Consider the following 26,169-nt stretch of genomic DNA (forward strand, 5'->3'; position numbering starts at 1 on the left):
ACAAGAAAACAAGCATAGAAATTGTTGAGACTTGACAGCTAACAATGACACTACCCTATCAGACCATGCTACTCTTTTACTGTACGCCTTTGGATAGCACAGCAGGAGAATAGTAGCTCTTGAAACTGGAGAGGGCAGAAGTGAGGCAAGGATGGTTCAGGCTGAGGTTCTAAAGTCATCCCTCTGGTGACCTCCATTGGTGCAACACTAAAACGAGCATATCCAATTTTATTTTTTTTCCTTCTCCTTTTTTCTCCTCTCTATCCTAAGACCCTCTGAAATATAATAGGTTTTGATCCTTTTTTTCATACTTCAGTTCTCTACTTATTCCACACATTCTTTGGTAATTCATAGTCCCTGTACAGCAACCTGATCCCCTAACGCAGCTCAATCAAGTTGGTTTTAATTTACTTTAGTTGGCAACTAAACTAGCTCCAGGGCAACAGGGTAATTCCACTAGTGGTGCTGGGAAGAAAAAAGGAAAAAAGGCAAGAATAGAGGGATGTTTGAAATGTGCTCTCTCTCTTCTTGGTGTTTCTTTCCCTCTACTGCACCACTGCAGATGAGAATAGGATCCTCTCAAGGTCGTCTCAAATTAGCAGAGAATTATCTAGAAATAGGTAGGTGTTTTCACTATCATTTGGTGCTCATTGTCATCCTTCCCACTACCCAAACAAAAGTTACAGAGGTATGCATAGCTTTGCTACAGAAAAAAAAAGTTAGTAATGATTGATCTGGAACTAAACTGAAGCTTACGACCTTTTAGATCCCTATTTACTTCTGCAATAAACCATATTTAGAGACTGTTTAAAGAAGTCTTTGACTTCCCACAGATCTGCTGCACTGGCCAGCACTACAGTTCCAAATGCATTTATGTGTTTCCAGAAAGGTTTGTTTCAGATTCTACCCCACCAGCCATAACGTGCTAACCTGTTACTGACCCTAGCTTCACCGACAAAGTAAAATAAAATAAAAAACCCAAACTGCCATTAAACTTCAGAAGGGTCAGGATTTCACAAACATAAGCTAGCTATTTTCTAGCTGAAATTCTTGTGGGGACAGTACAGAGGCAGTGAGCTTAATACTCCCAGAAGAATAAGTTATTTTCTATTCCTAGGACATTGAGACCTGTTCACTTTTTGCATTTGCTGTAGCATACCCTGTTCAGTTCAGACCCACCTAAGTATCACGTTACAGAACAGGATTTTTACTTCAGTCTTAACTATTTACTCTTGTAAATTAACACATAATTTCAAAGTTTGTGTTTTCAGGTACATGCTGAATACATACGAAGAAATGTTCCTATGCATACATAAACATTATACACCCATTATATTGTTTTCAGTTTACCTCAACTATTACAAAGAGAGGAATATCTACAGAAGAGCACATTTAATGTTTAGGCACTCCCACTGCCATGACTCAATTTGCTCTGAGAATGAAGGAAAACATAAGAAACAAATAAATACAAGAAAAAACACAGACATTTCTGAAATCTTTCCAACAGTTTCAGAAAAGCTTTCTTCACTTCTCTGGTAATAACAATCATATTACCTTGAATCTGACTCCCTCTTCCAGCACAATATATCCTTGAGAAGGGGTCAAATCCACTGATGCCTCTGAAGAATTAATTTCACTTACAAGATATTGAACAGTCACGGTACCAAATATTCCCTGAGGAGGTTCTCTAATAATATTTAATACTGCAACACTTTCCATCAAACGGAGAGCCGTTTGCTCTCTTAGGAAGAAGTGATCGCTGTTATTGAATGACAAAACTCCATGGCCATCATCATTGGCAAGTATAGTAATTGTGGCTTTTGAGAAATAAATAATGGAAATATTCTTTAATTAATATAGTAAAATATAATTATACATATATACAAATAAAATACATACAAACACAAATCCATTCTTCCTTTAGTGTATATATAATGCTTTTATGTCCATGATAATACTTGAAAAGAATATGTAAGTATTTTACTTTATCTAGGAAGATTTCTAGGCAGGAAGAATCTAGACTCTCTTACTAAAAAGCTCACTTTCACACTTTTTGATTCCTTATTTTACATATTATCTTGTTAATTGCATAGACTTCATAGGGATGTTTAAGAACTTTCCAAAGGAGTATAAAGATCTACCATAGCAGGGTGTCATGGTTTAACCCCAGCCAGCAACTAAGCACCACACAGCCGCTCACTCACTCCCCCTCCTCTCAGTGGGATTGGGGAGAGAATTGGAAGGAAAAAGGTGAAACTCGTGGGTTGAGATAAGAACAGTTCAGTAGAACAGGAAGGAAGAAACTAATAATGATAATAATAACAACAATAAAATGGCAATAATAATAATAAAAGGACTGGAATATACAAAACAAGTGATGCACAATGCAATTGCTCACCACTTGCTGACCGATGCCCAGTTAGCTCCCATGCACTGATCCCCCCAGGCCGGCTCCCCCCAGTTTATATACTGGGCGTCACATCACATGGTATGGAGTACCCCTTTGGCCAGTTGAGGTCAGCTGCCCTGGCTGTGCCCCCTCCCAACCTCTTATGACCCTCCAGCCTTCTTACTGGCTGGACATCAGAAGCTGAAAAACACTTGACTTTTAGTCTAAACACTACTTAGCAACAACTGAAACCATCAGTGTGTTATCCACATTCTTCTCATCCTAAATCCAAAGCATAGCACTGTACCAGCTACTGGAAAGAAAATTAACTCTACCCCAGCCGAAACGAGGACACGAGGCAATGGTGTTTTCTAAAATACGATTATGCAGAAGAATGAAATTAAAATGACTGCCATACAATTCCAAAGAACAAGAATGTTAAAACTAAGTTTTACCTGTTGTGTTCTCTCCTAATTCCAGCCCCAGAGAGGGATTTGTTAATATTAACTGGAATTTCTCATCACCTTCAGGAATATCATCATCAAAAATCATAACAACAACAGATTTATTCCTTTCTCCATCAGCAAAAAACAGAGTCTAGCATTGAAACACAGAAATCATTGAATACTTAACAGCTGTTAATAAACACAGAATTTTCCAACTAAGGGAAACAATTGTCTTAAATAGAAAGGAAAAGGAGGCAAGAAGAGCTATAATCTCTATGTCCCTTATAAATTGATTGAAACAGAAGTAAAAAAGTTCAGCACATTGTAGAATGAGGACAAGCAAGAGCAATTTACTTTGACAGGTGTGTTGTAAAAAATATGAAACCTTGTATGAAATCTTATATGCTCTTTTCCAAGCAAAACTCTATTGAGATAGATGTCTGAAAGTTTACAGTGTGTCTTGTAAATAAAAATGCTTCAGTATTTTAAAAGAAAGAAACAGTAAAATACGAAGACTAGTTTTATCTCATTCTATTCAGATGACCAAAGCAATTGAAACAAGTTGAAAAAATCTAGCTGCACTACTGATCATTCTGCAGAACAGACAAGAAGACAATGTTTTGAGGGAGCTGAAGGAATGAAAAGTAGTAGACTTAGATTTGCTTCTTACCCTTGAGGTCACATTAAAATCCAAACCCAGCTGTGCCTCCAAGTTTTGGGCATAAAAAAATACAGACACGTTGCCATATGAACCTCTGTTTCGGTATGCCATTATTGTCAGATTCCCATGAGATTCATTAACTTCAAAACTAAAACAAAAAGCAAGAAAAATTCTCACTGCTCACTCAGCATGTTCTTTTGAATAAGATATAGATAGTTGTTATACTTTCACTTCAAATGATTCCCTCTGCTTTATAAGAAAAAGGTATCATCACAGTATCAGCATCATTACAATGGCCTAATACAACCTTTTTACCTTTGTTTCTTATCTAAATGGAATTAAGCTATACGACATTGTACTTTTTTCCTGGTTATGAGTGGCAGATTAAGCCCGTCTATGTTCATGGATGCCTTTTTCCTAGCTCCTGGAAGTCAGTCAGAGAAAAAGATCTGGGAGATGCCAGTGTGTATCGTTATATGGGTGTAGAGGCTGGGGGAGTGAGGGAAGTTCACAATATAAAAGGACAGCAGTGAAAGTTAAGTACATGGTAGCAAAAGATTTCTGAGTAAACATACTGTAAATGTTGGGTTTCAGTGTGGGAATTATTTTAACACTTTCCAGTTCTACTGAATTGAATGATGCTTTTCCATCTCAAAGATCTAGCCCTATTTTTAATAGGAGTTTTACTGTTAACTGAAAATGAAAATAATCTGGCAACCCCAATCACTGACACAGTGAGTTCTTCAAGGAGACAAGACTTACTTGGTAGTTTCCCATTCAATTACTCCGCTTACTCCATCACTAGCATCAATAATAATTTGAGAAGCTAAACCTTCCACATCTAAAAAGGAAAACAGGACAAAAATGAAAGAACAATAAAGTACATTTTCATGATTTTCAAGAATAATAGAAGCATTTCTTAAATCTCTACTAGTTTTGTAGAAGAAATACATAAGTTTCCAAAATGTGGAGGAGAAAATGGTAGCAGGCAAGATAACTGGAAAGGCTCAAAGAAAATGTCCTTACTACCTTACCATTAGAACTGCAACACAGTATCTTGAATTAATAATGCATACAGAAAAGACTAAAGAAAATTCAGAAAGCAAAAAACAACACAGAAAAATTAGGAAATACAAAAAGCAAGATTTGTCACGGAATCTTAATTTGTCTTCATCGTGTGTATTATGATGACATGCAACATGTTGCAGACTGTGCCATTTTGAACATGGGAGGGAAAATGAGTAAGAAAGAATAAAGAATGATGCAGTATTTCATCTCCTATTCATGTTTCAGTGCCTGATCGTAAACCTTACTGGCACACACCTCAGATTCTGCTACAAATACAGAATTATTAATTTCTTTGTAGGCTGTTTATGTACTGTAACATTCTATGACTCCATTAATACATATGTACCTTCACAATAACTCTGAAAGATTATTGTATGTATTGCACTGTGAAAATACTGAATAATAGATCAAAGCCAGAAATGTCCACTAATTTCAGGGACCAGAACTTGACAGTCAGAACGTAATTCTTCTGAGAAAATAGTGCCTTGATTTGTTCAGACAACAGCACCGCATGACTACCTTAATTTACTTCAACTTATTTTTAATAAGACTGAAAAAGAAATTAAGAAAAGAATGACAGTTTCTACAACCAAACTGACTCCACTGAATCCGTAGCAAACATACTATAGTTAGATCCATAGGAAAGATTTCTATCTATTCAGATAAAACTGAATAAAAGTGAAAGGTCATTGCCATAAATCCAAACCTGTCACTATGAGGTAGTGATGAAGAACAGCAGTAGCTGCAAAACCGCTACACAAACAGCAGAAATGTTATTGATGTTTAGAAATCCGGAGGGAGTGCTAGCAATTACAGACCTTTCAGCTTCACTCCTAATCTGCATTTTCCCTTGTCCTGTCATAGTCAGATCAGTTCACCTAGGATCTGTAATACTTGGCTTTCAACATCAGACCCCTTATTTCAAGCCTGGCATCCTTCACCTCCCCTGATGTCCCCCTGCCCCCCTCCCACAGCTTAGCAGTTTCTTGTATCCATTAAGTTTACTCCTCTTTCTTTCACCATTCTCAGCTGTTGATAATTTTCCTTTTTTTTTTAATTCCTTGCCCTTTTGTTTTTGAGTCAGGGTCTTTCTTCAACCTTTTCTAGAAGATGGGAGCAAGAGGAGCATGGAGAAAACAACAGAACTGTCTTTATGGTTGCTGTTTCTGCTTCTTATCAATGAAGCCTCAGATCAGAAATAAAGTTCACCTGAGTTCAGTGTGTTCAACTCTACATCACAGACATACCAGACTCACTCCACATATTGCAGGCACATGGTCATGATAGGAACAGCAAATGCAATATACTAAGTAGTATTGACTGCACATGCCTGTATTGTGTGCAGTACACCCATCTCCTCTGCTATTACACAACTCCTAGAAATACTTCAAATACAGGGTATGGGATTGCTAGAAATCCTAAACAAATGCACTGCACCAACAAGAAGTTAAATTGTCAAACATAACAAATCAAAATATACCAACAGGGGAAAAAAGATTAGAAAATAGTCTGATAACAGAATTTGTAGTGACATTTACAATGAGGACAAGTTTTTGCCTCATGGGTTAAAACTATTATCTGTTCATCCTAAGTACATTTAACCCAATGCAGATATTACAGCAGGGTTGAATGGTCACAATGCAAAGAGATTGCCAACCCCTTACAACAGAAGGTGCGACTATACAGCAACCAACACAATTTAGTTAAGAAAAATCCTCTGTAGTTATATGTTACTCTTTTTATGCTTTAGATTTTAGACTCAACTAATCACAGTCTCTACAAATCAGCAATGAGTCTTGCAAGTTACCTTTCAATCTGTAACGAATTAACTCTGTCACTTCTATAGGCATGCAAAGAAAAGGGAAAAGAGTCAAAGAAGATGTTAGAAATAATCAGTATAACTAGTCTCTAGTACCACAGGATAACCCAAGTGCCCTTAAAGCCAATGGCAGCTATGCTACTGAATTCAGAAGCGGAATGAGGAGCTAACTAAGAAAATGATAAATGAAGCTCACTGGAAGAGTAGGAAAACCATAGGATATGACTCCTAAAAGTAAATCTGATAACAAGCAATAAAAAGAGACTTTTAAAAGAGTGAACAAAGTAATCACATAATTTTTTTTACATTTTTGTTTCCATTATGTACTTGGAAATGAAAATCAGATTAACACAGTGCCAATAAAACTTTTCAGAAAATTGTTCTCTCCAACTGTTAATTACTAACTCTTCTATGAAAATTGCCTTATAATTCTTCCAGAGCTCAAAAAAGTAAGAAGCAAGTGAATAATGAAAAAGTTTGATATTCTACCATGTTCCTTTCAGAATATCCTGTATCATTGGCATAGTGGGCAAGTAAGTGGAATAATGATCATATGCCAGAGTAATAAAATCTGCATGCAGTTCATATAAAAGAAAACCAAAGATAATTCTGTATAAGTGGTTTTACCCAGCCTAGGTGGGGAAGAAGTTGAATGGTTCATGATGAGTTCCACTGAAGTTAAATTAACCAAAAAGAATTCTTGCACCTCTGGCACATCATCCTGCAAAACACAAATTCAGTACATCCTCTTTTCATTTTCCTCTAAGAAACTGTCACAGAAATCACCAAAAAGCAACACACTAGAAGTCTCTAATATTATAGCAACACTAGAATTAATTTATTTTTCCATTTTCCTGAAATACTTTTATTGTGTGTAAAATTTATTATCTTGAATGAATTATGAAGACAGACATTATGTTTCATGAAAAAGACTGTGATGAAACTAAATTATTCTTGTGAATAAATTTTTGCCCAGTTTTAAAGGCATAAACTCTAACCACTAAAAGGTAAGAGCCTGTAGCAAGCAATGAATTACACTGTTCTGAATATCAGATAGTAAAGTCTTAACAAGACAGCTTAATTTCATTTATGCATAGGTAGAGCTGTTTTCTGTTATTATTTATCCTTCTGTGATTTTAACATTAAGATTAAAGCCACCTTTCTAAATGACAATGATATATATATATATTTAAGCAATATGTAGGTTGCAAGTTTCAGGTTCCAAAATATTCCCCTTCTGATCAGTATAGATCATACAGATCTATAGGTATAGAGGCCAACTGTATGATCTCAGATTTCAGATCTCAGTATAGAATGATAGGGTTTAAAGTTTACCTCTAGAATAGTTATATTTATGGCAGCTGATGTTTCTCCTTCTTCCAAAATCAGTGAGTCAGAAACAGCTATATAATCAGCTCCTGGTTCAGCCAAGGTCCCTTCTGTTTGATTACTTAAGGTGAGCAATCCTGGAACTGTGGCATACGTAACATTGATAGCACCTGTTCAATTTGTAACAAAAAAACACATTTTTTTCGATTCTTATGTAATGCTCACTGGAATAGACAAAGAAAAGAGATCAAATGCTCATCCACAAAATGAAAAGCCTAACTGCAAAACAGAAGGATTTAAAAATTAATCTGGAGCCAATGGAACTTTGTTACTGTTTTTAATGTGCTTTCAGTCCAGCCTTTGGCGATTTGTTCAATATCACAGGACTCAAAACCCATTAGGACCAAAGGTTTTCAGATATTGAGGTGCTGTGGACCACAAATGTTACAATGGTGAAGTACTACCTGGAACTTCTAATGTATTATTAATATCAGGTTTGGTGTCAAGGGAAGTAGAATGTTTCAGGAACTGAAAATATCTAAGAAAGGCTCTAAAGACAGTGCTGGGAAATACAGCTTAATAAACCTAGTTCCCTTCCCAGGCAGATTGACATAGACTTCAATAAAGAATAAAAATTAGGGGACACACTGATAAATGTTACCAAGGGAAAAAGTTAACCTTTTTTTTTTTTTTTTTTTAATAAAGCCATGTCTTACTAAGCTGCCAGGGTAAGCCAAGTTGCAAATTTCAAGAGAGCGATCCTGGAGATAAAATGACAGATGAAATTCAAAGCTAGTCTGTATGAAATAAAATATAAGGTATAAAAGAATCTTAGTTTTAATAAATAATGATGGACTTAAATTTAAGTAAGAGATCTAACATTTACTATGGATACTTTTCTTAAAGCATTAGTTTCCTAAGTAGTGTTCCAAAAGTAAGTTAGATACAGATTGATATTTAAAAAGAAATGGGAAAACAGAAATTTCATTAAAATGTCTCTACAAATCTGTGGTGTGTCCAGATCTTGAACGCTTGTAACTGGTCACTTAACTTCAAAACAGATACAACCAAAGAAACTAAGAGGGATTATCACTGGGTTCTCAAAATAGTCTAAAAAGGTAAATAGGAAATGATTACGCATGTTATCTCATAATACAAGTCGAAATTCTCAGGCAACATACAAAAGAAAATATTTTTGGACACAGCACATTATTGAATTCTGAATTAAGTACCACTTAATTTTATGGATGTCAAAAGACAAACTGATTTAAAACAGAGCAAGAAATTCTCAGAGGAGACATAAACTGAATTCAGTGGTATGAATGCAACTTTTTCCATGGGACATTCCTAAGCTGCCAACTTCTGGAAGTTTAGAGGGGAAATATGTGGGAATGATCATTCCATACAAGCTCCTTTCTCACATGCTTTTTATTTCTTCTGGAGAAACTAACACTTTGAGACAGATACGTTAGACGTAAAGGTAGTAAACCTAATAGCCAACTAGTTACATCACAGCTCCCAGACTCCTTGCTGTGGAAATGAGGGCTATGGCTCCAGTTTTTACTAAAACTTAGTTTCCAAGCCTGCAGTAAGAACCTAGAAGTTCTGCAAATATCAATCGTATCCAAGATTTTTCAAAATTTCCAGCCTCCCTGTCATGGCTTTCATTAGCCTAAGGATTACCTAAACAGAACTTCCTTTCTCTTGAGTTATTATACAAACCTAGAGATCCAAATTCTCTGTTAATAAAAAGCTGAACCGTTCTGTTTTCCTCTGGAATTAAAACTACCCTGGATGGGGACGCAAAATTCAAAACTCCATGTGGTTCATCACTAGCTTCTACTGTCAGGACAGCTTCATATCCTTGACTATCCAAAACAGCAGCACCTGAAGAAGAAACTCCTGCAAAATAATCAATGGACAACAGTGAATAGAGTGTTATGCAACTAATTTTTCTGTCTTATATTACTGCTATTATTACATCCAAATAACAGTCAGTAACAGTGCAAATGAAATTAAATTAAACACATTATGTGCTCACTGAAATTTATGGATGGTGTAGAACATATATATATATTTACGTTCTATAACAGACACGGGAACATACAATCACAACAGAAATTGTATGCATACTAAGTATACAGTCACAAAAACATATTAAGAAATGAGGAAACTTAATGGGCCAGTGCCAAGTATCAACTGCTCTAAACTTCCTCCATTGTAAAACAAAAGAGAAAGTTTTCCCAGGAACTAAGTCCAAAAGTTAAAATTACATTCAACTTCTCAATGATTCCATTAAGAAATTACTCTCTTTTCCAAATGTTGCTTTGATGAATAATTGTTGTTCTAGTAATTCATGCTTATCCTGATGGATTACAAGAGTCAACAAATGATTCTGGCAAGTTGGCAAGGCACTTAGCTGCAACACAATCCGTGTCCACTTAGTTTGGTGTTTAGACGTTAATTTCAGTTTAACAAAGGGTAGTTCAGAAGGGATGCAGTTTCATGCGTCTTTTCTCATTATAATTTGAATGGCAAGAATAAAATATTCTGACCTCCTTGAATTCAGAGACAGATCAGAAAGCCAGCTTGCAGCATGACAAGATTGCTTTAAAAAATAAAAATATCTGCTTATGTCATGGCAACTGTATCCATAGAATCATAGAATCATTTAGGTTGGAAAAGACCCTCAAGATTATCAAGTCCAACCATCATCCCTGCCCACTAAACCATGTTCTGGAGTACCTCATCTACGTGCTTTCTGAATACCTCCAGGGATGGTGATTCAACCACTTCCCTGGGCAGCCTTTTCCAATACCTGACAACCCTCTCAGTAAAGAAATTTTTCCTAATATCCAATCTAAATCTCCCTTGCTGCAACTTGAGGCCATTTCCTCTCATCCTATCTCCAGCCACCTGACAGAAGAGACCAGCACCCACCTCACTACAACCCCCTTCAGGTAGTTGTAGAGAGCGATCAGGTCTCCTCTCGGCCTCCTTTTCTCCAGACTAAACAGCCCCAGGTCCCTCAGCCGCTCCTCATCAGACTTGTGCTCCAGGCCCCTCACCAGCTTGGTTGCCCTTCTCTGGACACGCTCCAGCACCTCCATGTCTTTCCTGTAGTGAGGGGCCCAAAACTGAACACAGGACTCGAGGTGCAGCCTCACCAGTGCCCAGTACAGGGGGACAATCACCTCCCTGCTCCTGCTGGCCACACTATTTCTGATACAGGCCAGGATGCCGTTGGCCTTCTTGGCCACCTGGGCACACTGCTGGCTCATATTCAGCTGGCTGTCGACCAGCACCCCCAGGTCTTTCTCTGCCGGGCAGCTTTCCAGCCACTCTTCCCCAAGCCCGTAGCGCTGCGTGGGGTTGTTGTGACCCAAGTGCAGGACCCGGCACTTGGCCCTGTGTATTGGGTCTGGCTGAGATGGAGTTAATACTCCCCATAGCAGCCCTCATAGCACTGTGCTCTGCATCAGTAGCTAGAAAGGTGTTGATAGCACACCAGTGTTTTGGCTACAGCGGAGCAATGCTGGCACAGCATCAAGGCTGTCTCTCCAACATTTTTGCCCCCCCCCCAATGGCAGGCTGGGGCAGGGCAAGATCTTGGGAGGGGACATAACCAGGACAGCTGACCTAAACCAACCAAACAGATATTCCATACCATATGACGTCAGCTCAGATATAAAAGCTAAGTAAAGGGAGACGGAAGGGGGGGGCATTTTGTCTTCCGGAACAACCACTACGCGTACTGAAGCCCTGCTTCCCGAGAAGTGGCTAGACATCGCCTGCTGATGGGAAGTAGAGAATAACATCATTTGTTTTTTTTCCTTTGCTTTCGCGTGCGCAACCTTTGCTATCACTTTATTAAACTGTCCTTATCTTGACCCACGAGCCTTTTGTTATATTTTCTCCCCCCCCGTCCAGCTGAGGAGGGGGAGGGATAGAGCGGCTTTGGTGGGCACCTGGCGTCCAACCAGGGTCAACCCACCACACCCTGTTGAACCTCATACAACTGGCTGATGCCCATCGATCCAGCCTGTCCAGACCCCTCTGTAGAGCCTTCCTACCCTTGAGCAGATCAACCCTCCTGCCCAACTTGGTGTCATCCGCAAACTTACTGAGGGTGCACTCAATACCCTTGTCCAGATCACTGATAAAGATATTAAAGAGAACTGGCCCCAATACCGAGCCCTGGGGAACACCACTTGTGACCTGCCGCCAACTGGGTTTCACTCCATTCACCACCACTCTTTGGGCTCGTCCATCCAGCCAGTTTTTCACCCAGCAATCCAAACCACATTAGTAAGCTCAAGTTTGTATTCAGTTACAGCAAAGCAAATAACCACTGAATTTAAACAGGTAGAGATAAATCAGGTTTAAAACCAATTAAGCAAAACTGCAAAGATGCTGTGGGTTTTTTATATATATATGTATATACATAAGGATCAAGCCTTTTCAATAAAATGTGAATGAACTTTGCATAGTTTACACCAGCTGCAGTATGCTCAGTTCTACACTTCCAAAAGGGATTAATAGATATGAAAATATTACTACTAAATGGTAGTTTTAAGATATAGCAGACTATAGTTCCACATTACCTTCTGTTTTGATGTTGTATAGGATTATCTGGTATTCTTCTTTTTCTTCAGGAATATGATCATCCAGCAAGTGAACATACAATGTTGTATTCAATGTCTCCTATTTATTTTATTGATAAATTGATTAGTCATTATTGTATAAAATACAAGTGATACCACTCTATCATATGTATTCTGAATAACACCTTTAAGAAATGTAAACTTAAAGTATTGAAAACTATAAACTCACTCCAGTTTAGAACTCCAAGAGTAAAGGAGCAAGTAAATAACCAGACCAAATAACAAAGACTGCTATAAAAGCACACTCATATTCTCAGCTCAGTTCTAATTGCAATATTCTCCTGTAGCCATTAGCTTTGCTTATGGACTTACCTCAGGAAAAAAGAGTATTCCAGAATAGTTTCCAAAATTTTGTTTTACGTTATGCCCAACTATCTTCCATTCAACAGTAACATTTCCCAGTCCTGGGGCAGTTCTTACAATATGGAATTGCAATTGTTCTCCTAGGAACAAAGGATAAGACGCAATATTTTGGGGTTTCCTCTCCTACATATCAGTTACAAAAATGAGAAGCCAAAACCATGCATCACTGTTAAAATATTTTTTCTTAAAGACATTAATATTATATGTATAACACATTTGTTCTTAAAACTGAAACAAACAACCCAAACCTAAACTCTTTCCTCCTGTTTTTTTCTGGTTTTAGTCTACTGTTGGAAAGAACTATCAAAATGTGAGGGAACCTGGTACAGATGAATAACTTAGAAACTAAATGCCCATCAAAACATGCACAAACCGAAGAGCAACACCTGTCAGTGAACTCCACAAAACAGTAAATGCTGTAAGCACCAGCTATAACACAAATAGTTTTCTACAACAGCTAACTGGCAAGGAATATACATTTTCCTAACATTTGCAGTGTCTTGTGACTTTAGATAGTGCATGCAGAAAAACGCTTATAATTACCTGTAAGTTCCATTTATGTGAGTTTGAACTTATAAATGTCATCAGTGTTAAAAAACATCCAGAAAATAATATTTAATAATTCATAATTTAAAAAATAACATATTTTAAAAATATATTTAATAATTTGTATTTTAAATTTTTAATAACTTCTAATTTCTGGGATAATTAGTATCAATTGACAATGTGCATCTATGAGAACCAATTATGTTATTTTCCACATTTGTAGCATTTAACCCAATGGGCACTTTAATTAAAAAGAGTAAACTCCTTAGAAATCTTTGTAAAATGAAGAAAAATTCTGTAATTTATATAATATTAAATATTTATTAAAAATTATAAAATGTATATAGTTTATATAATATTAAATATTTTAAATACGGCCATGTGAAATTAACATGTTATATCAATATGAAATAGATCAGCAGGTAAAACTGGTAATATTATGCAATACATTCACATTAGAGGACCGATGTTTGTTTATAATACGTAAGTGTATTGCATCCATATGTCAACAGCATTTTTCAAGTCTGTGTAATTTAACTTTGCCAGTATGTACAGTGTTGCATTGGCTTTCAAACACATGAAATATGCAGAAATCTGTAATACTGAGATGTCTGGAAATAGTAATACATGATATATTTTTTGCTTACTAAAGAATGAAGAAAACTAAACAAAAATTTGCCAGAATGTATTCTACTGATGCAAAACAAGAAATCCGACAAACTTAGTTCCATCCCCAACTGACTGAATAAGTCTTTCTTAGTATTCCTATAAACTGACTTGAATTTTTTTCACTGTTGCAAAATCTGGGAATAATTCCCTTTTTTGATTTGTGTTACACAGACACTTAGAAGCAACCCCGTTGAGAAACATTGAGATACGCCTATGAAAGTGAACGAGAAGAGGTGGTGTTATGTGGCTTCTTACTCCATGGTACAAAGAGCTGAGCAGCACAGCTAGTCTCTCTGATTATGTAATTTAAAGAGCATCAGGTTAGGATGCTATCTGGCTGTTCCAGTACATTATATTGCAGGACAGTGTTGTACAGCTAAAACTTGCAGGAACAATTTGAATATTTTTGAGACGTGGGGTTTTTTAGGTAAGAAAATATTAGAGAGATGCATGTATATTGGCTACCAATGACAGAGATATGAACAACTAACTTCAAGAGACCTTAATATAATTAATTAAAATATAAAATTGTGAAGAAGTAATACAAGAATTTTATACACCTATTTTCAAATAAATAGAATTAGTATTTGTTATTCAGCCTTAACATTTCAAACTTCAGTTAAGCCTTGGAGATGTACCAACGTTCAAATCTTTGTTTTAAGTTGTTCTATATTGCTTCTAAGAGAATAAAAGAATCCAAAATTTATTGACATCACAAGGATTCTGCTTCTACAATCAGATATCTGAGGATAGAGTGCCAGTTTACAGGTTCCCCTGAGGCTAATTTATCATATTGTTTAACACTGCACTTAAATCCATTCTATCTTATTTGAGAACTTTGCACATCCATTGCAAACAAATAAATATTAAACAGCAAAATGGTTACTTTAGTACCATTGCAGAATGCATAATTTAGACAAAGCTTATTTCAATACAACATTATGTAATACAAAGAATTTTCACTGAAGACTGGGCAAAATGCTTTATGATGCAGAAGCCTAGTACACTGTAATCCAAACACTAAGAAACCTGAAGCACAATTCATCATAATTACAGACCCCAAGTAGTTTATTACTGACCCATGTTTCTTGGTCAGCTTTACCAAAATCTTTGGTATCCCCATCCAGAAAGAAATACTACTACAAGATTTCTGAAAATTGAAAGTGTCACTAGGTTAACTTCACTATTTTGTTTTAAGGTTTTTAATATTTAACCATGTTATCAATATCTTTAGATTTTTACATTTCTCAGGGAGAAGGGGGCCTCAGCCATTCTCCTTCCTTATTTCAAGCTGCAGTTCATTTTCCTCTGATACAGTCACAGCCACACAACTGTTGCATGTCTCTGCCTGCACTAAAATGCTACCCTTGCCCTCAATAAGGTGATAAATAATAGGCACAGCTTGAGAATAATACTCACAGCTTGAGAATAATACAGATTTGCTTGACAGAAATTGTTCAACAATACAATAAATATAAAAGATAATCATATTTGGATTTATGACTGATAAATTTTCTTTTCAGAACAAAAAAAACCTTGATACTGAAAATGAAATAAAAACACTGAAATCATCTAAAGGCCTTAGCTCATTCTTCTTTTATAAAGGGAATTAGTTTGATTGAGTTTTCTTGCTGTAAGACAATGCACTATTTTTCACAAGCTGGAGGAATTGGAATCAAGTCATTTCCAAACTACAGCAGAGTACTGAAGCTCCAAATGGCCAGCATTTGCTAGCATGCTGTGAATAATATTTAAGCAGCAGAAAGTATTCAGGGTCATCATAACCTTTGGGAATAAGACAGTTTGTATTAATTCCTTGTGCTCATTAACAGCTGCTCTTAGCCTGCCAGATTGCAGCTGGCTTGGCAGGCTGATCAGAACCGTTAATGTGGAGGAATAAAGGATGAAAACCAGGCACGCACTAGCACAGAATTAACACAAACCATATCTAGATAAAAAAACAAAAGGTTATGATGCCTTTTCATTTCTGGAAAAAAAGCAGAACACGTTTGGTTGAGAAAGACTTTTTTCTTCAAACAGAAAATGCAATGCACACATTCCTGGACAGCAAGTTTCTGTTTTGTTAACTTTCCCTGCTCATCAGCTTACACGTCAGAGAATACGATACTGCAATACGTTGAGGTTCCAGCAAAAGCTGCCGAAAGCAATCACCATTAGTACTGTTATAATCCTATGCAAAACTGCGTCAAACCTTAGATCAAACATACAACACACTCTTTTAAAGCACTAGTAGAAACCTTTGGTCCATATCTAATTATCATTGTTTTTTCTCAAATGTCATGACTGAGTGATGACAGCAAGACTGCTACATTCCTAATTAGCTACCATGAAAAAGCATAAACAGAAAATCTTAAAACAGCAGGTTATTGAGTCAGGAAAAGGGAAGATGACATCCTAAGCTTTCTGTAGGAATATTTTCTAGAAGATTTAAAGTGAATTGTAAGTCACTGATAGATGAGATTTTCTTATGACTACTAATAGGTCTGTATGACGGGAGTTATATACAGTTCTGGAATATGGTATAAATGAGTAAGACAAGAAACACCAAGAGCTTTGAAATGCAATACCAATAGAAGCAAGGCATGATCTTCAGAAAAAAGGAAAGCACAGATGATGATATATAAAATGGTTTTGGAAATGCTGTGGTCTTCCTTCCCCCTTTAAGTGCTACACTTGCAAGCGTTAAAATTCAATGAAATACATGCCAAGTATACGGTTAGAGCTGCTTGCTGGCATTCTTTGAACAGTGATACAAGCAATCACTGTGAGTCATTATCAACAGAAAGCATGGCAATGCACGCTAATGTTAAACAAACTCAGTGTGACCAACACAAAGAACCCACCTTCACGACCAATAACAGATCTTGAGGCTGTCTGGAAGCTAATAATTCCTGCCACATTATCACTTGCCAGAATAATCACTGTGACAGTGTCAAAACTGGGCAGAATCCGACTCCCTCCTTCAGTATGGACCAGGCTGATTATGATACTTTCATTATCCTCTGGCTCTGGATCATCTAAAATGGTCAGCGTGACCATCTTTTTTGTTTCCCCTACAAGAAGAACACAGACATACTTATGTGTGCGCATGGAAAAGACATTAAAAAGACTTAATCATCTCTTTTTGCAGGAAATACTTAAAAAATATAAAAAAGGACAGGAAGCATATTTATTTATTTACCTGTCTAGAAGTTACTGAATGTCATTATGAAGTTTTATTCAATTACTATTGAAAAGTTACTTTAAGGCAATGTAATTATCAAATTATTAAATATACTATGTAGAAATTAACAATGCAGGCATAATTTCTGAATGTCTAGAATTCTCTATTTGCATTGTAAGTTCTCTGCATTAAAATTGGCTGTCATTGTGTTAGTTACTTGTCTTCTGGACTATCCATGAATGATAATGTAAACAGCAAACATGATCAATTACCAGTCTCTATAATCCATTATACTTTACAACACAATCCTTTTGCTCAGTGCATGTGCATAACCTGTGTTTTATGATTATGAGAATATCAGTTTACAAGAGACACATATTTCTTGCTAAATTGTCTTTCAAAATATTTTGAAAACAGTTTTTACTAAACTTATAACCACTAATGTAATTACATGTCAGCCTCAGAATCACTGCTGGCAACCCTTCTTTTGAGTTCAGATGATTTAGCAAGCTAGCTAGCACACTAGAATCTTTACTACACTCCCATAAATTGCTTTCAAAATAACTGTTCAATCAATTCAGACTTTGAAAATACAAAATATATCTGTCATGCTGCAAGGTACTTAAGTAATGTGTGCCATTGACCTATTCATCCTGTTTGCAATTTTTTTTTAATATGTTGCTATGTTATGAAATCAATACAATCACAACTCTAAAAAGAAACATCATGAAAAATTCATACTATACTGACTGAAGGTTAACAAAAGACCAGTTAAGCCTGATTCTCATTTTCATTATCCTTGATATAACAACTATATTCAGCATTATTATTCCTTATTTATTTGGTTAAAAGGTAATCTTTATAATCCACACTGCAATATTTCTTTAAAAAATACTTAGATAGTTATGATTTTTATCTTTTTTTCTTTTTTTTACTACCACTGTCTGTGTTCTGCAACATAACACTATATGCTAATGAACTATATTCTTTTGAATATGTATCCTGACCATTCAGGGAGGTTTAGCCTAAGAATACGACATCGCTTATCAAAACATCCAGAGGACTGAGTCCTTGTCAGGTTCTTTTTGCTTTTCTTTAGTTTTATAAAACAGAAGCTAGTGCAAAACCTTGCCTCACCTTCAGCGAACACCAGAATCTCACCAACACCTACAAAATCCAAGTCTGGGGTAGCAGTTCCACCAACCACACGCCATTCCACTGTCACCTGTCCCAGGCTGCCTTCTGTCCTATGTATCATTAGCTGCACGTTGGTCTGAGGACGTTCTTCTACTTCAACATACAGACCTTTCTCTGTCGCATTGGGACTTACGCTGTAGATCTTAAATACTCCAAAAGCATCTCCATTCATCATTATGATAACTGTGGAAGTATTTGGCTGTCCTATAGTTGGCTGATTTTTTAAGCTGGCTGAGATGTTCATTAGTTCAACTTTCAAAAGGCATATAGTGAATTTCTCATCCAACTCTGGCAGACTGTCAGGGAGTATGGTAACTGTAAGATTTGCAAACTCTTCCCCTTCCTGCATTATGGCCCACTGTGCTGTAATAGATTCATAATCACTACCAGCGATGGCTTGTGTGCTGAAGAGAGCAGATGCACTCGTGATGTTTTTCTTGTAGGTCCAGAATCCTGAAGTGTTAGTTAACGGGCTGATCTCTGATGTCAGCCAAAGGCAGAGAGGAATCTCAGAGGCACTGGAAAATGTAAAGGCTGAACACGCTTGTTCTTTTAGGCACTGAGTTGCACAGGCATACAGTGGGTCGCTTGCTGCCGACACATTCACTCTGGTCTTGGACGGTTGGTCAGGGACTCCTTGGACAGGAGACTCATAACAGGCCAGGATATCCTGACCTTGCTCAATGGCAAGAGCTACAACATCAGTCTCAGAAGTGCTGTAAAATATCTGCAGCTGACCAAACCTTCCCCCACTAAAAGACATGAAAATTAAAAAATAATGTTAGTTGATTAAGTGTCTCTAATATTCTGTAAATTTCTGGGTTAAGAATAAAAGTGAACAAAATCAACTGGCCCTTTCTGAATTGCTGAAAAGTTCCAAATAGCTAATTAAAGTGGAATCCCTTGAAGCTAGTACCAGAATAACTGAGTTTTTTGTGGATAGCAAGTTTGATTATTTATAGCTGGGGGAGCAATCTGTTAAGAATGCATTGGCAAACATTTTTTTTTTCTAGGAATTAACTTAGTCTTCTTAGGGCTGGCAAGGAAGAAAAAGCCTGTGATGCCCAACCTTGTCATCTTTCCTCCTAGGTGTCCTCAGGATATCATATCACATGCATAAAACCTGTTTTCCCTTTCTTGTTTCTTTCCATCCCACAAGCATTGTCCTCCAGTTCAAATCACAGGAGCAGGCTGTTATGTAGCTTTAAATGATTTGAGGATTAAATAGGCAAAATGAAACTTCAAGTACACTGTGTACATTAGGTTTACATTGTACGTTACAGTGTGTACTACTTTTAAGTACTTTATGTACATTTCTAATAAGCAGACATGTAGTTCAAAACAATGTTTATGAAATAATAACGTGCTGAGCTGGCAGATCAAGAAATTGATGCAAATACTTATAGAAGAGGAGCATGACATTAGAAATTACAGCTAAGACAAAAAGAAAGAAAAAATAATAGATATAAATAAAGCAAACATTATACAAACCTTCGCCTGACTGTTATATTTGCAAGCAAATTTCTTTCTAGTGGCTCCTGAATTCGATATAAGGATTGATGAAAGAAAACTGTGCCATAAGGATTATCATTGGCAGGTATTATAATATTTGCCACGCCATCTAACCCAATAGCACCACCATTGGAGGCCTGAGTTAATTCTACATGGACAATCTCAAAAAGAAAAAAAAAGAAAAAGAAATAATGCAGCTAAACAATTTTTGGTATTTCTAACAACAATCACAAGCAAAGTAAAATCTGAACTTCTTGCACCTTCCTGCCAGAACTTTCCTTGTTTTTCTTTCCACACATTTCTATAACAAGTTAAAACTCTAATACTATACAAGACAGACGTAACTGCTTTACTTACTTCTTCTATTTCTGGAACATCATCAGCCAGGATTTCCAACAGCAACATCTGAATGGCTTCCCCAGGGGCAAAAGTAATACTACCCAAGGTGACCTTCAAGTCAACATCAGCAGGATGTCCATTAATGGTAGCAACCCACTGAACAGTAACATTACCGAGTGTCCCAGCATTGCGAATTATTGGCAGATTTATGGTTACGGATCCAAATTCAGGCTCCTCCACACTGAATTCAGTAGTCTGAAAAACTGAAGTGCAGCACAAGAAAGATGTATTTCATTAACAATGAAACTGAAAGTAGATATATCAACTCCTGAAGTACATAGTTTTATTTCACTTGATTGCATTTACTTGCACAGGAAAACAACTTTTAATCAGGTTTAAACTTAAAAGTGACCACTCAGTATTAATATTTTCATCTGTAGAGGAAATTAGCATGAAAATTAAGCCCTCATCCAAAAAGTTTGTTCCAAAATACCCATTGTTTGAGGCTACCCATGAGCTGTTTTCAAGTTCTTAGAAGACAATTTCATAATTATTCCCAGCAAGGAAACTCTTTAGCAGTTTTCATGTCATTTACTGAAGAAATAAGTCAACATATTCCATCTAAAATTGTTTCAAGTAGAAGTCTTCCTTGTATTAAACTTTTAGGTTTTAAGAATTAAGTTAATTAATTACCCATCTGGAATTATTTATTTTTGATATTTTTTCTTTATTTCCTCTACCTTCTTCTACTGACAAAATGGAACAACAGCAATTAAGTAGGGTACTGAAGAGAGAAAAGAGTAAGTCAAAGGAAAAGGCAGGAAAAAGACAAACAACAAACAAAAAAGATAGATTTCTAAAATATCACTAAATTTTTTAATTCACTGAAACCCTTCTCAAAACCTGTGTAATGAAACTAATTTTGGAAAGTATACACATTCATTTCATTGATAATAACAGGCAGAAGAAAAACTAAAGTGCTTGACAGAAAATAAGAGAATGTAATTTAATTTATCTTCATACTTTTTAAATCTGCTTTGGCTGATTATCTAGTAAAACAAAGATATCAAAGTACTTAATCAACAGATAGTAGAATGCAGATTTTGGCTTAAACCAATTGCAGAAATGCAGCTCTTAGAATAGATAAAAAATAAAAAAGTAAACTAAAATCCGTGTATCTCTATTTGGAGATTCCAAAATCTTGCTATATAAGCTGACTAAATAATACTTTTCTGTTATATTAGAGCACCATTACTCCTTAATTACATGTTTTAATTTAGTTTGTCTCATCTTTTCCTTTACCATCTTCATCCAGGTTTCCTCCTTGTCTTCTGAAAGTTTTTATTCAGTTGCCCAGTAACAGTTCACCCACATATCTGAAGTAAAAATGTTAACAGGAGAAAATATGCAAATAAGACTCATTTACCAAAGGATCCAAATGGGTCATCAGAAGCCTCAATAGTTATGATCGCCCTAGTCAAAGATCCAAGCAAGGCTCCTCCTGTTGTTTGATTCAGCAGCTGAACATAAAATGACTCTTCAACTTCAGGATTGATATCATTAATTATATAAATTGGCACAGCTTTACTTGTTTCTCCTTCTAGTAAGACAACATCTGATGAGGCTACACTGTAGTCCTCACCTAAAACAATAAAAACCACAGAATATTAATGCATTATGGTTCACTGTATTGAACATCATCCGTAACACTTCTCCTTTTGCTTACACATGCATTCCTCTGTGGTTTTATGGGTTTTTTTCCTTTATCTTCAGAGCCAGAGTGACCACATGTCTTTTTTTATTTCCCATTGCCTTTTAGATATCTGGATGAATTAAAATAAAACTCGGCTTGGCCAAAACAGAGTTTGCACTGTTAGACCAAGAGGTAGTTACAAAAGGTCCATTATTGTCTTCCGTTGACAAGGTCACACTACTAAGATGTTTCTGTCTTTGATTTCTAATTGCTCTCTGGCTTTCCAAGAAATAAAAGTGAACAGAAGCACCCTTGTCAAAGTAGATTTTAGTAAAGGGCACACTTTGTGTGTGAACCTTGCTTTAGGCAAGCTTGTCTCTAAGAATGTCTAGTTAATGGCTCTGCTTCAGAAACTAACTGAAAGCATACTCTGACATCAATCGAGCTACACACTTATTTAGAAATGTCTCTTACCTAAAAAGGAAACTAAAATACCAGTTCTCAGAGCATGGATCACCCACCTACTCAATTTTGGACACAGCTGAAATACAGTGAGTTTGATTTATAACTTTCTAAGTGGTTTTGACCCTGCACACATCGTAAGTTTGCTCCTTTCTTTATGTACCTTCTCTATAGCAGGGATCAACTGCAGAAATTAACCTCCCATTTTTAGAAGTTCAAGTCTTCATGGGTTTCAATTTTTTTTTTGCCTGTTTGTTTTACAGCCAAGTCCCCAGCTCTCACTTCCTCTCCAATAAGCTCACCTAAACAATGCACGGTGGGTTTAAATACATACATAGAACCAAAGAGCAGCTACGTATACTAACATAGTATTTTTTATTTTTATTTTCTTTTTTTGAAGAGGTGGTGGGCTACGAGGGAAACAAACACCATAATTCCTTCACTCATTTCTTTTGCTAAATTCTTCAGTGATGATGTCTCAGAGCTTTCTAAAAGCTGATGCGTGATCTTTCCCATAGGGCTTGGATTCCTATTTGCTAAACAGAGTCAGTAAATGTCTCACTACTTTTTTTTTGTACTTGTAGTACTTTTTTGTACTTGTTATACAATAGTGCATCCAGCATACACTTGTTTGCTTTGACTGCTCAAAACATACAGTATGCTATTTCTACTTTAACATAGACTGCATGCTTCTGCTATTCTGATTTCTTACCAGCTGTTGCAGTTATTGGCATAGCTTTAAATTTCACAGAAACATCTGCAAATATTCCCCCAGTTCTGGTCACATTAATGATTGGTCCAACATAATTTTCAGCAACTCGCACAGTTGAAGCTGAAAGCTGAAGTGTTCCAAAAGCATCATCATTGGCATTGATAATTACATGAGCTATTGTCTCACCCACTAATCCAAGTCGAGGAGAATTTACAACTGAAATGTAAAGAAAACTTAGTGAGGGGGTGCCTGAGATGCTTGCTATCTATGGCTATAAAGTTCATACACATACATGTGAGTTTAGTAGTTAGTCACCACTAGCTTTCAATGAAATTATCTTTTTTAGTATTGGGCAAAATATCACTACAAACTGTACCAACATACTTTTGGTGTTTGAATTATATTATGGCAGAAAAATCCCTTACTATTATAGTAATAACTTACTATTCTACCCTGCTGTGGAGCATACAAGCCATAATTTTTTTGAAGAGGTGAGGTATTGTGAAAAAAAATTATTCATTTATTTGTCCATAAGGCCACTAGTAAGATCAATGCCGTTCAGAATAATTTTATTTTTACACTTGCTATGATGAAAAATAAATAAGATTTCAACCTCCCAGCAGAATTATGTTTGAAGTTTCCCTTAACATCAAGATTAATCTGGGGCAGTAGCAGCAATTAGACATGCCAAGAAGCTTTGAAGCACAAATCAGGCTGTAATGACCTGAATTTATCTGAATGAGAGATGAAGCAAACATTCCCTACACTAAAAAAGCAACATGCAGCTGTAATTCTTTCTTTTATTTTTAAAAGACTTTTTTGGCTTTCAATGAGCAAAACTAACTCAGTTATTTCCTAGTAACTGAACTTTACAGAAACAACACTAGATGAACAGGTATTAGTGCACAAAACCAACTCTGTAACATATTTGGCCTGAATAAAGAGATGCAAAAGGGATAAAGAAAAGCTCATCCATCCCTGACAAAATACTACACTAAAGGAAATATATGGCAACAGCACACAAGGCAGGTAACTCAGAGATTTCTTAACTATACAGAATTTGGAAGAGGTTAAAAGTTTGTCATTTAACTTGTTGCATTTTATCCTATTAAATATAAATGCCAGTTTAAATTGTAGGTTTTACATAAGTAAGATACTTACTTGGCTGATCCTGTACTTTCTCGATCAAAACAATACTGCTTAGCTCCACAAAAACAGATTCTGACCTCTCAGGATCATCATCATCCAAAATAGGCAAAGATATTGTGGCCTCACTTTCATTGGCTGCGAAAATCATGTAACCTTTAATGGGTATATAATCTTTTCCTTCTATTGCTCTAACAACATCAGGTGGAAGAAAGGGTGACTTTTCATCATCGCCAATAGTTCTATATGTTACCATTACTGTACCGAGGAGACCACCACACCTTATTATTGTCAGGGAGATATTTTGTGTTTCTTCCTCAACTTTTATTGGTCTGTTTCGCTCAGAAAAGATGAAGACTCCATATGGATCATCATTAGCTAAAATAGTTAATGTTGCATTGGTATGATTTCCAAGACGACCACTGGAGACATTGATGATCAAAACTGAAAACACCTTATCCAATTCAGGAACTTCATCAGGAGAAACCTGTACTGTAATATTTGCTCTTGCTTGGCCAACATCAAATGTTACATTCCCTTCTGTAGATATCAGGTCTTTGGTAAGATCACAGACTATGATCCAATGCAGTGTCACCTGAGACAAGGCCCCATGCGTTCTCACAACCTAAGCGAAAAATATAAAGATCTGCATATTTTTGTTCTATGAGAAAGAAAAACATAAAAGTATGAGATGGAATTAAGCAAAGACATTGACATGATGAGTTAAGAATAAATTTGTGTTTTAAAAAAACAGTATAATCTTTATTATCTCAGCTTTGCTGTATTTGTTGTATCATCAACACTGTTATTTTAATATAGTACCTCAAATGTAAACAAGTAGAAGTAATTTTAAACCTGCAGATATTATTATTACATCATTTTAGCTTCAAACTGCATGATACACATTAGAAAACTCAGTATGAAATGGCAAAACAGATGTGCATGATGAAGTTGTTACAAACCCTGTAGACTTATGGCAAAAACATCGCGGAACACCCAGTAAAAACAGAGACAGAAGAGGACTGCACAGCAATATGAGACTCAAAGCTTTCTAACCTGCAGCACAATATTGCTGTCTCCATCTTCAGGCTCAGTTCCGTTTACCGAGAGTGACTCAGTACTGAACTCAAACACACCATGAGCGTCATCAGAAGCCTCAATAGTCACAAAGATGTGGGATGCAATTCCCAAGCTAGCTGTTAAGTGCAAGTTCCAAAAAGGGTTATTTATTCTAACATCTCTTTTTACATGGAAGAAAACAGCTACAGAAATATGTTACAAAAAAATACACAGGAGAGCATGACTGGAGTATCCATGCTGGTTTGTCTTCGTTTTTTTGAAATGCATGATAACTATCCACATGGATAAGGCACTGGCTTTCAATAATGCAGTCCTGGCAGCCCTTCTATGGAATGATGCAACAAAAAAATATAATAAATATGAATATTTTAAGGGAGGAACAGAAATAAAATTACAGGTTTAATGAATGAAAATGGAGCAGAATTTAGGATAGCGGAGAGTTGTATGGTAAACCACAGTGTAAGCAGATAGACCAGATGAATGCAGGTCTCATCCTAACATAAGCTGGAATGAAAAACAAAGGAAAAAAGCAAGTCCAGTAAACACTACTACTAAAAAGATTGCCGCTGAGAGAGAGAAAGAGCCTGGCACTTAAGAAAACCATTTCTGGAAACAAGGAAAACAGCCCTTCAAAAAAACCCAGGAAGCTCCAAGAAGTGGCTAAACCACAGACTTACTCTCAGATTCAAACTGAAATCCTTTGCATTTACAAACAAAATTGAAAATCAGTCCGTCACAGGGGAATAAATTATTCAGTTTGGACAACGGGTGCTCATATAACATTTTCAGCTCTGTAGGGCTAATTCTGAAGTCCTGTATGATTAGGGTCTTCTCTCAGATTTTATGTTATTTCTGCACCTAGTTTTTTTTTTTATTTTCTCAGTATTAAA

At 36.3% G+C, this 26,169-nt stretch overlaps 1 protein-coding gene across 1 annotated transcript in view; it reads right to left on the bottom strand.

Moving 5' to 3' along the window:
• GPR98 (G protein-coupled receptor 98) overlaps positions 1-26,169 on the bottom strand; it is a 284,088-nt gene that overhangs the window by 211,049 nt on the left and 46,870 nt on the right. Inside the window, exons 26-42 of the mRNA XM_010578035.1 lie at positions 25,256-25,395; positions 24,215-24,824; positions 23,054-23,269; positions 21,613-21,828; positions 20,205-20,449; positions 19,827-20,008; positions 18,276-19,087; positions 16,819-17,028; positions 12,689-12,819; positions 12,317-12,416; positions 9,435-9,614; positions 7,719-7,882; positions 7,011-7,104; positions 4,259-4,337; positions 3,506-3,644; positions 2,845-2,986; positions 1,555-1,817 (exon numbers count right to left, since the gene is read on the bottom strand). Coding sequence (XP_010576337.1) covers positions 1,555-1,817; positions 2,845-2,986; positions 3,506-3,644; positions 4,259-4,337; positions 7,011-7,104; positions 7,719-7,882; positions 9,435-9,614; positions 12,317-12,416; positions 12,689-12,819; positions 16,819-17,028; positions 18,276-19,087; positions 19,827-20,008; positions 20,205-20,449; positions 21,613-21,828; positions 23,054-23,269; positions 24,215-24,824; positions 25,256-25,395 — 3,923 coding nt within the window. The remainder of the gene's footprint in view (positions 1-1,554; positions 1,818-2,844; positions 2,987-3,505; positions 3,645-4,258; positions 4,338-7,010; positions 7,105-7,718; positions 7,883-9,434; positions 9,615-12,316; positions 12,417-12,688; positions 12,820-16,818; positions 17,029-18,275; positions 19,088-19,826; positions 20,009-20,204; positions 20,450-21,612; positions 21,829-23,053; positions 23,270-24,214; positions 24,825-25,255; positions 25,396-26,169) is intronic.

Source organism: Haliaeetus leucocephalus, unplaced genomic scaffold, assembly GCF_000737465.1.
Source record: "Haliaeetus leucocephalus isolate CR32 unplaced genomic scaffold, Haliaeetus_leucocephalus-4.0 Scaffold598, whole genome shotgun sequence".
In the NCBI taxonomy this organism is placed as follows: Eukaryota; Metazoa; Chordata; class Aves; order Accipitriformes; family Accipitridae; genus Haliaeetus; species Haliaeetus leucocephalus.